At 40.1% G+C, this 13,219-nt stretch overlaps 1 protein-coding gene across 2 annotated transcripts in view; it reads right to left on the reverse strand.

Annotated features, from left to right (window-relative positions):
* Positions 1-13,219, reverse strand: part of hnf1a (HNF1 homeobox a) — a 208,419-nt gene that overhangs the window by 10,387 nt on the left and 184,813 nt on the right. For both annotated transcript variants that reach the window (XM_043715931.2, XM_088000128.1), the window contains exon 9: positions 3,795-3,927. In XM_043715931.2, the coding sequence (XP_043571866.1) occupies positions 3,795-3,927 (133 nt within the window). The remainder of the gene's footprint in view (positions 1-3,794; positions 3,928-13,219) is intronic.

Consider the following 13,219-nt stretch of genomic DNA (forward strand, 5'->3'; position numbering starts at 1 on the left):
GTGCCACCCTTCTTTATGTTTTGTTTATAGCTTTAAATCACCTGTTCTAATATCTCCGGTGTTGGCTCAGAGTCAATTTGGATCCAATTATGCTCCTGTGAATTGCCTTGAAATATAACAGAACATTAAGGGTGCTATATCCACTTTTTATGTACATATACCCACTTTTTGAATTTAAAATAATGTAGTCCCTTCTCCACTTAAAATCAGTAGAGCAATCAACGTGTTCTGTTCCTCCTTTCCAGGCAGGCAATTTTTGAGATTTATCATGGGGTATTCCAGTGATGAGGTTTGTGTTTCCTTAAGGTCTTGGTACCTGTCCCATTAGTGCGACGCACCGGTAAATTTATGTCTCGCCTGAGTGTTTGAACTGGGCTTTGCAACGGACAGCAGGGTTGGATTTAAAAATACATAAATCCTCTTGCCATCCCCAAAGCAGGTACCCCATCAAGGCTGTGAGAAGGTGATGTCGATGTCACAAGCAACATGCCTGGCTGCATACTCCACACAGGCAGAACATCCACTGCAAATGGAGCTTGTAATGAAAGAAAGGTTGCATTTTCTCTCACAGCACTGACTACACACAGTTCATTAGAACATAGTTATCACAGAAACCCTTCTACAATGACTCAGTTCAGTGACAATAGCCTAGACAATGCACAGAACTGTTAGTCAAATATTGTGCAACTTTGATTCTTTTGTCTGGATTTATTGATTGCAAAGCTGAGAGATGGGAGGCAAGCAAGATGACAAGTGGTAATTAAGCTCATTCCTCTTGTGAATTATAGGATAAGATATAGCTGGCATCTGACTCTTGGAAGGATGGAGCATATAACCGGCCCACATTGAATGAGGCTGAAATTTTTGGCAACTTTTTCACCCAGACGCAGCAGCAACAAAGCTCCTCCAGTGATCAGAGGTGGCCGTGGCTTCATTTCAAAATGGTGGTGAAGACAGCAAGGTGACATCTTGGAGGATGGCACCTTGGTGAGGTGGCGGCCTGATCTGGCAGCAGAGCCAGGGACTCCTGGTTGCATGGGCCCAGAGTGGGTCCTCCTGGCATTAGTGAGGCAGTGGCAGAGCCTGGGACTCCTGGTTGCGGGGTGAGTGTGGGTTCAGCATGGGACTCGGCATCAGTGGTGACATTGATGAGGTGGCCCCAGCAGCAAAGAGATGGTGCCTAAAGAGTGGCATCTCCTATGTCGGTGGGTCCAGTGCAGGTGGCAGCGAGGTGGTGGAGGAGGGGTGGCAGTGCAGGTTTGCTGGTGAGTCGACTTAGGGCTCTCTTTCAGTTATATCTTTTATCCCTTTTATTCTTAAACTTTTCAAAATGGTGCCACATTGAAGCGACTGTTGAAGCTTTTCCCTGTATTTTGCTGTATTATTCACTGTAAAATGGGAGTGATAATAAATAAATCAAACATTCATTCACAGAGTGCTGGCCATGACTCGTTTACTGGTGTCATATTGGACTGAAAGAATATGTCTGATCTAGCTGCTAAGTGCCATGACACTTCAACCAGCACCAGAAAGAGTGATGACTCGAAGGCTAGAACTGAAGAAGCTCTGGGTTGAAACATTCTGTGCCAGACATATGACACACACTAACCCTCTCAGGGTGGCACCACTTGAACACCACTAGAGGTTTGTCGCATCACAGTGACTCAGTGGTTCATACTGCTGCCTCACAGCACCAGGGACTTGAGTTCGATTCCAGCCTCAGGTGACTGTCTGTGTGGAGTTTGCACACTCTCCCTGTGTCTGTGTGGGTTACCTCTGGGTGCTCCAGTTTCCTTCCACGGTCCAAATCTGTGCAGATTAGGTGGATTGGCCATGCTAAATTGCTTGGGATGTGCAGGCTAAGTGGATTAGCCATGAGAAATGCAGGGTGATAGGGTGACGGGGGAGGGGGTGTTGGTCAAGGTGGGCTGCTCTTTGGAGCGTTGGTGAGGACTCGATGGGCCGAATGATCTGCTTCCACACTGTATGCATTCTATGATTCACAGTAATATAACTACCCCCAGGGAAAACTGCATAAGTGCTACTAACTCTAGCAAACTATAGAGTTCAATCATCTTGATTCAGTTCTGTGATGGATGGGAGTTGGGGAGAATTTCAGATCTCTAGCTTTGCTGCGAGTGTACCTTTGAAAGTTACTTTTAAACAATGATAAAGATGCAAAGTGGTAAATTTCCTCTGATGATGAGAAAAAGCAATTGTGGGAAGTCGTCAGGCTGTCAGCAAACCACAACGATTAGACGTAACCTCCCTTAATCATGTGCCAAGAAATACACAGGTATAATCTCCACACGTACTTGACAGGGAAAGCTATTCTGTATTCACACCGGCCCTTTCACCCAGATTCGTAAATGGTAGTACATACCAAAACAAACACTGCTGCTATTGCAGTCGCCAAATACTTGTTGTCCAAAGCTTTAAACATGTAATCAATTGTATTGTGAATCAGAGTTGTGGGAAATATGGTGAGACACCATATTAGTTGGAAAATCAAAGATCCAAGGTAGTGACTCAATCTCTACTGAAACGACAAGAACATCAACAAAACCTGCAGTCACACAGCCACCTGAATCACAGCAACTTTGCACTACAACATTAACCTACATTTGTACTGTGCCACCAACATATGCCACCGCCCTTCATAGAAACATAACTATTTGTCATTTAAAAGGATATTAGGACAAAAGGAAAATACTGGGGTTGCTGAAAATTTGAAATCAAAATAGAAAATGAAGGAAATACTCTGCTGATCAGGCAGTGTCTGTGACAAAATTAGGACAGGTGCTCAAAAACTTGGTCAGAGGGAGGTTTTAAGGAGCATCTTGAAAGGGCAATAGATCTAGTAAGGAAATTCCAACACTTAGGACCTAGGTATAGCTGAAGGTGCGGTGACAAATCTCTGGGCATAGGACTGACAAGAGGCTGAAATTGGATACAATACTTACGATACAGAAGTGTGCTGATAAAGCCTATTGTCTATATCAGGCACTCAGGCCTTAGTAACCTGTGTGAGTGCCTTTTGCACTGATCTATCTTATTCACTGATTTATTCTGTTAAACCTCATGAATTTACTAGTTTGAAGAGGACTGTCCTTAGCACTGTTACTTCATAATTGGTGGATAAATAATAGATCAAAGAGCTGTGACCTTTTGATAATCACAGCTTGTGTTAAATGCAAGTTGATGAGGACATTGATTTAAATTTTACATGAAACCTGAGAGACTACATTGTATAAGACTGAATATATCAGACTTTCAGGTTTGTGATTTGATTCCCTGATGTTTCAACTCTTCTGCATAGTGAACAATTTTGCCACCTAAATATGAATCACGTGTTGTTTTTCCCTTAATAAACACAATATTAGAAACAAAAACAGAAGTTGCTGGAAAAGCTCAGCAGGTCTAGCAGCATCTGTGAAGAGAAACCAGAGTTAACCAGACCCGAAATGTTAACTTTGATTTGCCTTCACAGATGCTGCCAGACCCGCTGAGGTTTTCCAGCAATGTCTGTTTTCGTTTCTGATTTACAGGACCCACAGTTCTTTCGGTTTTTAAACACAATATTAATTCTGTTTGAATGTGTATCCAGTCTCTTAAAGACATGGGAACTGTAACAATTTTTAAATTACTGAATAGTTTCTTTATGTTTTCTAAACGTTTTGCAGCTTTCAATTTGGATGCCAAATGTTAGCTATCGTATGAAGAAAGGTGACATTTCACAGCATCACCTTCTTCAGGGTAGACTGTCATCAGTTTAACCAAATACTAGACTGTACCTGTGGTGATGGCTGGACTTGCAGAGATCCGATGGATATGTTGAATGGAACCTTCCAGATTCTGTAAGGGGACTTGCTGCGCTGATGTATTGATCTGGTTTTCTGACTGGCTTTCCGAATTTAGTGTAAGAACCTGAATTAAACCAAAAAGGCAACATTAATATAAATGCTATCTATCTATTGCCACTCCTATCACCTTCACTGGATGTGATTGTACTGTTTAAAGCACAAGTGCCTGAGGCGAGATTAGAAAGTTATGTAGGGTTCGGTAGAGTGGATAATGCAGCTCGGGCCTGAACTTCCATGCCTTGGTTGGGCACGCAGAGATGGGAGGATTCCTGCTTTTGAGAATCTGCTCTTCACAAATGGCTGTCCAGGGTTTGGTTATACTGTCCTTGTGAGGGGCAAGCTGGATTAGAAGTCAGGGCCAGAAATCCTGGAAGAACTGAAGAGTTTGCTGGGTGCAGAGCCGAGTGGGCAGAAAGCTTGTCTTGACAATCCCGAACTGTGTCCAAAGTTTACAAACAAAGAGTAAAACTTGAAACATTCCTCCAGCCTCATCTACCTCCCCTCTCGTCCCCACACACTCCTCATGCTCAATTCGTGCCAACTCATGATGCATCATTTCCCCACCCGCCCCACGACCTCATTCCCTCCATGTCCCCTTTACCGCCTTTTGCCTTCACACCCATTATGCCAACTCATCTCATGGTCACATGGACAGACCTCTGAACTCATGCAGAGATAAAATAAAATGAAGTTCTAAGTGAAGACTTCACTGCATTTAAAAAACACTCTCATGCATATAAACTCATTTATTCCACCAAAGTCCCTTCAACTACAGAATGCCTTATAAGAGCAAACATTTCCTTCAAGTGCACAAGCCATTGTAACAACAAGCAGCGGAGATCATTTATAGTTCAACTGCTTACAGTTTATAACCGCTTTGATAATGGATGCTTGTGAAATCAGTCATGCAATCGTAGTTCCCAGCAATGGATGCCTTCACGCCTGTGTCAAGAGACAAAGTGAAGTTGCAAGCAACAATATTTTTTAAACATGCCAGTCCTTTCTTTTCCAAAGACTTAAAAGGCAGGACTTTTAAATGCCTTAATGGCTTGATAGCTCACTTTGAAAAGTGATTTTGATGTGTCCTTTTGATACTTCTGACTGTTCCATTTCATAGGTCTCTCTGACAAAAGCTTCTGAGTGTTTTGGCAGTCGATTTTGACAGGCCTGTTGACTATTCCAATAAGCTTGGCAGTAATGAGTTTCTGCACTTGTTAAAAACATTAATGCATTCTTTTAACAATTCCAAATTGCGTAACACACCCCCCAGTGTTTATCTCATCTATCCCTGTGATTCTGTATAAAGGTTTGGCTCCAGTGTTTTATCACTTCCCCCAGTTGTATCCACATGGATGCCTTCCTTCTCCAAAGGAATACACCGGCTTTCTAAACAAATGCACAAAGTTCAAACCTGCTCCTACTAGTCTATGGGTTTCACACACACTATGGATTTCACGCTCCAAAATTACAGAAATCCCATGTGAGTGTAAATGCCTAGCTATATCTGTGTAATGTGGACCCTGACCCTATTCCTGTCCTGTGAAAAGGGATTTGCCATGTTCAGGGCGTGACTTGTCACTTTCAGCCACTTCAGGCATTTTCACTACAACAGAGTCTCAGTGCTGTGATTGAATCTGGGTCACTGTTTCCACTGGGGAAACAGGGACATGAAGACACAGGTAGTTGTCCAAAGAACTGAAGGAAGATGAGAATTTTTAATCCAATAAGTTGTTATGAAGTGAAATTTTCTGCTGGAAAGGATGGTGGAAGCCAATTCTATGTACAATCTTTATATGGAAGTTGGATATATACTTGAAGAGTAAATATTTGCAGATCTATAGGGAGACAGTATAAGATTGGGAATAATTGGATGGATATTTCAAAGGGCCAGCACAGGCAGAATGCACTGACAGTCTGTTCAATTCTATTTTGTCAGGTATCTTTGCAACTAGTTATCTCCTTCGGTTAAAGTAAATGGCATGATGTGGGCTACAGGACATCTCTGCACTCAACAACAATTCCAGTGCTTAGCTGTCACCAAGAGGAGCCTAACACATCACTTTAAGGAGTATCTAATTGCCAAATTTTCTTTTTTTGCTGCTATTCTTTAGGATGCTAATTGTATTTACTGGGTATTTAATTATATCCAGGTAGTAGGCAATAACTAGGGACTCATGTGGTGATTGGAAATTAATAATATGTCATTTGTGATTCTGTATAAAACTTTGGCTCCAGTGTTTTATCATTTACTGCCTGAATTCTAATATAGCAGCAGAGAATGACTATACCAGGAAGAATGGTTTAATGTATAATAATGTGTGTAAATGTACTTTTCATATCTTTAATGAAATCAACTAGTTAGGATACAACATAGTCATTAGCATGCATATCCTTTGATTTTTTGTCCAGTAAAATTGTTTCATTTCAAACAGTGAATTTTGTGCCTGGATAACTAGATTTTCACATTTCCAAAATAAAATGGTTTACTGGTCTCTGTGATAATATAAGGTGGGTCATGATGATAAGACTGTGTTTTACATAAAATCCCTACAGTGTGGGAACAGGCCATTTGGCCCAGCAAGTCCACACTGACCCTCCAAAGAGTAACCCACCCAGAACCATTCCCCTACATTTATCCCTGACTAATGCAGCTAACCTACAAACCCTGAATGCTATAAGCAATTTAGCATAGCCAATTCACTTGATCTGCACATGTTTGGACTTTTTTTTTAGTATTCCTGAAGCTGCATTTTATTCAGATAAATCCACTGGCAAAGATTTGTCTCCCAGGTGGCAATGTTCTGTTCAAAGGACTATGCCAGCTGATGAAAGTACAACAAATGACAATTGATGTTTAAAAATTAGTATACAGTTTTCAATAAATGAATTTTAAAACAAAAAATCAGTTTGCTTTCAGAAAATCTTGTAATATGTTACATAAAACGTCGGACTGGTTTGTATTTGACAAACATAGTGATCAAGGGAATATGGTTCACCATCATGTTTAATTAGAATTAATTAAATTATCTCAGAGTCTCATGATATGGTTAAAAAAAATTACCTTGTCCCTTAATGCTCACATTTTTCAGATGAAGGTACTGACGTACAGAGTCCAGCAAGTTCAAGGGCTGGATAGTGGGGAATGTGAGTGATCACAAGACTCCTAACACAGTATCTGCAGGAGAGCTGTCCAGATGACTTAAATGTCCCAAAGAATTAGAGGGATGTGATATTTGTAGGCTATGCAGCAAGACAGTGACAGCTAAAAAGGGAAGTCCAGAGTGGGAGAATAAGAAAACACAGTGCAGGTGCTGATAGTGAGTCTGGAAGTTACTCTTGCATCAGAAAACAATCATAAACTGGCACGAGAGAGAAATTTTACAGTAGTCTTCCCAGCAAGTATAAAATTGGAAGTAGAGACCATGGCTTGAATAGATTGCAAAACGAAATCAAAATCACAGAACAGTCCTGTAACAGAAATCCTTACAGTTGCTACTGATAAACCTTTGGATAGACTAATTGGTAAAATAATAAGCTGCAGTCCACAAGGGACCACAGGCATATCTATCTATCTGTCCGTCCGTCCTTATCTCTCTCTCTCTCTCTCGGAGAGAATCAATTGGTTATTTAACTTCAAGGGCACCAGACCTGGTAAAGCATGGGGCAAGACAAGCCTATATTAACTAACATAGCTAGTATGGTAATTTAATCCAAACCATTGGAGTGATATGCTAGCTACCCAGGCAACTAAACTAACCAACACCCAGAACAATAAGGTAGTAAAAGAAGCAAAACAGATGGTTAGAGAGTTTATTTTGAGGTACTTGACAAATTGCAGCCAATGACACAGACGCATTTATACCGAAAAATCCCTTGCAAATGGGGTTATGAAACCAATAGCTAAAAGGTTTCAGAAGGGACTGAGTGATAGAGATGTTAAAGTGGACTCTCCCCTTGCTGGAAAAATAATTTAAAAATCATTTCAACTCTGACCATGTATTTATGAGAGTGTAGATCAATTGACATAAAGGTCTTCTTTTTGCAGCAAAATACAGTTTACAGAGGACCGAAAGAGACAGCAGAAGATTAAATTCCCTACAGTGTGGGCACAGGCCCTTCAAGTCCACACTGACTCTCCTAGGAGTAACCCACCCAGACCCATTCCCCTTTGACTAATGCGCCTAACACTATGGGCAATTTAGCATGGCCGATTCACCTGACCTGCACATCTTTGGATTGTGGGAGAAAACCGGAGCAAATGCACGCAGACATGGGGAGAATGTGCAAACTCCACACAGACAGTCGCCTGAGGCTGGAATAAAACCTGGGTCTCTGGCGCTGTGAGGCAGCAGTACTAACCACTGAGCCACCGTGCCATCTTGGAGGCAAACATACTTAGGAATAGAGTACCCTTTGGAGTGGAGGGTAGTGTAAAGTAGGTGGCAATTCTTCTGAACAGAAACAGGAAACTAAAAGTGATACAGCCGTGGGAAGTAATGATGAAAACCTGAGGCATCAGTTGAAGCCTTCCATATGTACAGTTGTGTTCGGTGAATGTTTTCTCAAGGTACCCGTTGCTTCTGTGTTCAGTGAAATTAGCCTGAAGTCCCTAGACCCTCCAAGGTTTCTTAGTAGGATTCCTTTCAAAGTGCAGTCATGTACAGAAAGAAGTAACCTTTTACCAGGACATTGATTTTACCACGACTTGTATCAACAAGAAGTCAAGTTCTAAAGTTATAAACAGGCCAGGTAGAAATAATGAAATGATCCAGCATGATGGTAGATGAAATTAAATAAAACTGCTAATTTATTCATGGAACGTAAAATTCTAAACAAAAGAAAATCAATGGAAACTAAAACCAAACTAAACTAATCCATCAATGATGCTTTGAGGGTGAGGTATTAGTTGGTGAGATATGTTTAGATGAAAATAGTTGCAATCAATCAAAGGCAGATTCCACAATGTTTTATTGTAATCAAAAACTTTCAGACACCATCATACTGCATGTAAATGTTTGTTCTGGGGTCTAATGGGGAATTTGAGAAATGTATCTATTAACAAGACCAGATTAAAGTTTAAAATTGAGAACCCAACTTCTGGGGTGTTCAAGTACACTGGTTTAGAAGATGTTAAGTAATAGTAGTCTGATACAACTTTAAATCCACAATCCTATCTAGATAATATTGCTCCCATCATGGTGAATTGAATGAGGAGGTCATCACAGAAATATGTTCACATATCAAAACACACCAGGAAACTGAGAAGCTGGATGAGTTAGATTAAGTGGCTGCACTCTCAGACTGGGCCAGATGGCAGTTTTGACATGTTGATATTAGACATTTTGACAAAATAGCCCAAATTAGAAAATACTTGAAGGGCAAATAAGACATTACAGAAATTATCACCGGGAAGATGTGTAGTTAAGTTCCAATCCTAAGGTGATCTATTGAAGAAGAAGCTGGCTATGTTTCCTGCTGCTTCACCTGCTAACTTGCTAGATAGATAATCAAGTGCATCTGGTACCATTGTTTAGTTTCGGAATGTTTAGTTTCGGAAGCTAAACAAAAATTAAAAAGGATCATTAAATTTACTCTGGTTATTAAAACACTTGTTCTCATGGATGTCAGTGATAATAGGTTCTACTTGGAAAATACTTTATGTGACATGCTATAAAGTGGGGATAGTTAAGATAGCATACCCATTGAACAATTTGCAGCATTCATTCATTGCGGGATGAGAAACCATCATAGATTGATCCTGTCAGCCTGACATAAATGCTGAAGAAAAAGGAAGTATCTAAAATTAGAATGGGAAGATTTAAACAATCAAGTATCAACGTTGTTTTCCTAAAGGAAGTGTGTGACGAAGAAACTATTCAGGAGGAGAAGTGTTTCACAACGTAATGTTTTGTGCAGCACATGGAAGTCATTAAATATTGTTTTTGAAATGTTGATTACACATTTAAGGATAGAAAAAGGAAGTTGCTAATTGTGTAGATACTTCTTTATCAAGTTGTTCAGGGATGTTATGACACACCCCTGAGGAAGGTGGGACTTGAACCCAGGCTCAGCAATAGGGACATTACACAAGCCCTCTGCTAGTTCTGTACTGTTCTATATCTAGAAGTGCTTTTGCACACACAACCAAATAGCTTTCCCCACTACCAAATCACTTATAACAATTTTTACCCATTAACTCCCATCAGTAAGTGACCTGTGTTTTCCAATTGATTAACTAACTTGCAAAGCCTGTCAAGGGGATAATTGTTTATTAATTGGGTGGTTAATTCAAGTGGTGAGCATTAATTGAGGCTTCCTTTCATACATAGAGGAGCCAGCTGAATCTATGGTTGTTAAGTTGACAATGTATGGTATATAATACCTCTGAATGCTTTGTAAGCAGATAAGGAATTGATTTTCATATTCTGTTCTTTACTGTCTGAGCTCTACTTCTAAGAAGAGATGCCTGTAATTTTTGTAGGGGTAAAGGTATCTCTGTTGAGATTAATTACTGAGAGTTGTGAGAGCTAATACAGTGCTGCTTTTCAGGGCTCACTTTTTCTAAAATAGCTTTTTAAAAACATTACTTCAGGATATCTGAGCCTCAATAGTTAAATCAGTATTTCTTCCCCATCTACAACTGCCCTTTTGAATTACTGTAGTCTGTGGTGTTGATATAGCAACAGTGCTGTTAAGAAGGGGTTTTTAGCATTTTAGCTCAGCAGCAGTGAAGCAATAATAACATAATTGCATCAGGATGGTGTGTGACCTGAAGAAAACCTGAGGTAGTGGTGTTTCACATGCTATTGTTGCCTTTGCCTTTGTCTTTCTAGGTGACAGAAGTTACGGAGTTTAGAAGATACTTCTAAGGGAGGCTTGATGAGTTCTGGCAGTACATTTTGTGGATGGTATGCATTGTGTGTCACTGGACAGGGTGAACCTTTAAGGTAGTCAGTGAGGGAGCAATAAAGCAGGCTTTTCCTCGTAGGTGTTGTTGAGCTTCTTGTGTTGCTGGAGCTGCACCCATCCAGGCAAGTGGGGAGTATTTCATCACACCCTTGACTTGTGCCTTGTCAATGGTGAACAGGCTTGTGTGATCTGGGAAGTGAGTTACTTGCAGCAGAATTCCCAGTCTCTGATCTGTTGTTGCATTGTAAGGTGGTTGTGGTGGAGATATAAGGTTCTCTGATTCGGGACCACAGCATTAAATTGAGGTAGTCATTGACATTCAAGGAGCAGTCAGTAAATCTGTTCATGTCACCGCTTGATAATTTGATCACATTTTCCAAGCCATGCTCTAGTGTTCTTGAACTGTTCAAGAGTGTGGACTTGCACATTTGAATCAAAAGATGGAATTTCCCCTTCCTGAGACAGTGGGAGGATAAATCAGGTGAGAGAGACTCATTTTCTCCCCTCTTGCCTAACCAATGGCAAATATTGATGAAATGGCATGATCTAAGCAACTCTTCTCCTCTTATCACACAGTTGTAGAATGTGTAGGCTTATGATTATTTGCAGCAAAAACATAATCTTTTAAGATGTTAGAGATCAAATATGTCACCTTCAAAAATGCACTGTGTGTTTTTTTTTAATAAAAGGTATTTGGCCAAAAAAAAACCCAACAGTGCACTCCTAATAGTCTGAAACTTGTCCTTCCTCTGCACTCCTGCCCCCAGTGATGTTTGGTGACTCCTTTTGCCTAGCTGGAATTTAGCAGATGGATCTAGAGAACAGGCACAGTTTCAGAAAATGGTTTCTTCTCATGTTATTGGCAGCAATGGCTGCTGCTACTGCTCTTCAGTGTGGTTTTAGAGCATCCTTTAACGTCTAGCATTCTACCAAAGTCACTTCTGACTGAAATCTTAATATTGAGACACTGTCCAGCTCATCCAAGGGATGTTGGAAAGGCCATTCAGAGTACTATGTTTATATAGAGCTGGGTTGGTGGGAAAATATGAAGATGCCTGCCTTTCAGAAAGCAGGAATGCTGGGAAATTCAAGAAGGAACTGGCTAGATATGTGAAAAGAAATAGGAAAATTTTGGATTTTTAAAATGTTTTTCAAACTTTGAAATAGGAGAAAGACTTGTAGTTATATACTGACTTTCGAGACCACTTTATAACCAATGAAATAATTATTGAAATGTAGTCATGGTTTTGATGTTCAAAATGCATCTGCTGATTTGCACAGCACTTGTAAAGAGCAGCATGACATGAGATTGGTTTAAATTTAAGTATAAAACAACAGTGTACAGCACTCCTTGCTCATATTTAATAAAGCCACAATTTCTTTTACATTATCTGAGGGGGCACTAAGGGTGACAGTTCAATATGTCAACTGGAAAAAATTCACCTTCAAAAATGCACTATTCTCTCAGTACTGCACTGAAGTGAAAACCTACAGTTCAATGCTTGAAACACCATTGTGTTCAAGACTAATTGGCCAAGTGCTGGAAAATGCAATTGGAGTAGCTTGATGACCAGAATGAATACAATGGGCTGAAGAGCCTCTTTCCATGCTGTAAAAATTTTGGCTCTGTATTTTATGCTCAAATCTCTCGATATGAGCCCATGTTCTCTGACGCAGAGGTGATAGTGCTACTGACCTCAGTTATGGCTTATAACAAAAAAGCCACATGAACTAATCAGGTTAAATTTTACCCTTGTAGGTTTCTGATTTTTTTTTTTCTTTACCTTTCAGCATTTGCAGAGTTTTCTAACTATTAAATATTTATCAGTGATAAGCTACAATTGTTGAGAACTCAAATTCGACGTGGTAGTTTGTTGTCAAAGAGTGTGTCTTTTATAACTATTAGGTTGCTCTGCTGGGTTTCTGATTGCAGTATCTCTTATCATATAATAATACCATTCTTCATGAATTTGGGGGTGATTGAAAGCTGCATGGCTACCTGTTATTGAACTGTCAAATTGAAAGCAGCAATTAGTACTCTGTCTTATAAATAGCCAACAGGAGTAACATTAAACCGTCAATATCGGTAATCTCTACCCTATTGAACTGTGAAAGAAACTTTAGAGCTTCTGCACAGAAATAATTATATTTTGGAATGCATATTAAAGGTAATTGAGCAAAATGAAAAGTTTAAGTAAGGCAATCCTCAATGCAACTTGTATTTGTCACCATCTATCTCCTGAAGTAGCTCTCTCTCATACTGCACTACAGAAATCAATTTTCCTTTAGCATCTCACTCATGGGGCCGTCTATAAGCTTAAACAATAAATGTTAGTAGGTACGTAGACCATGAAGGATATTGTAGCTGGGTCGTCCCAGATGGAGGAAGCCACCCTCAGTGCTCAGTCTTTAGTTCTTATCCTTGTCCTCGCTGATATCCATTGCAG

Source organism: Chiloscyllium plagiosum, unplaced genomic scaffold, assembly GCF_037043375.1.
Source record: "Chiloscyllium plagiosum isolate Xiang-an unplaced genomic scaffold, Cpla_swu_hap1 HiC_scaffold_24, whole genome shotgun sequence".
NCBI lineage: Eukaryota > Metazoa > Chordata > Chondrichthyes > Orectolobiformes > Hemiscylliidae > Chiloscyllium > Chiloscyllium plagiosum.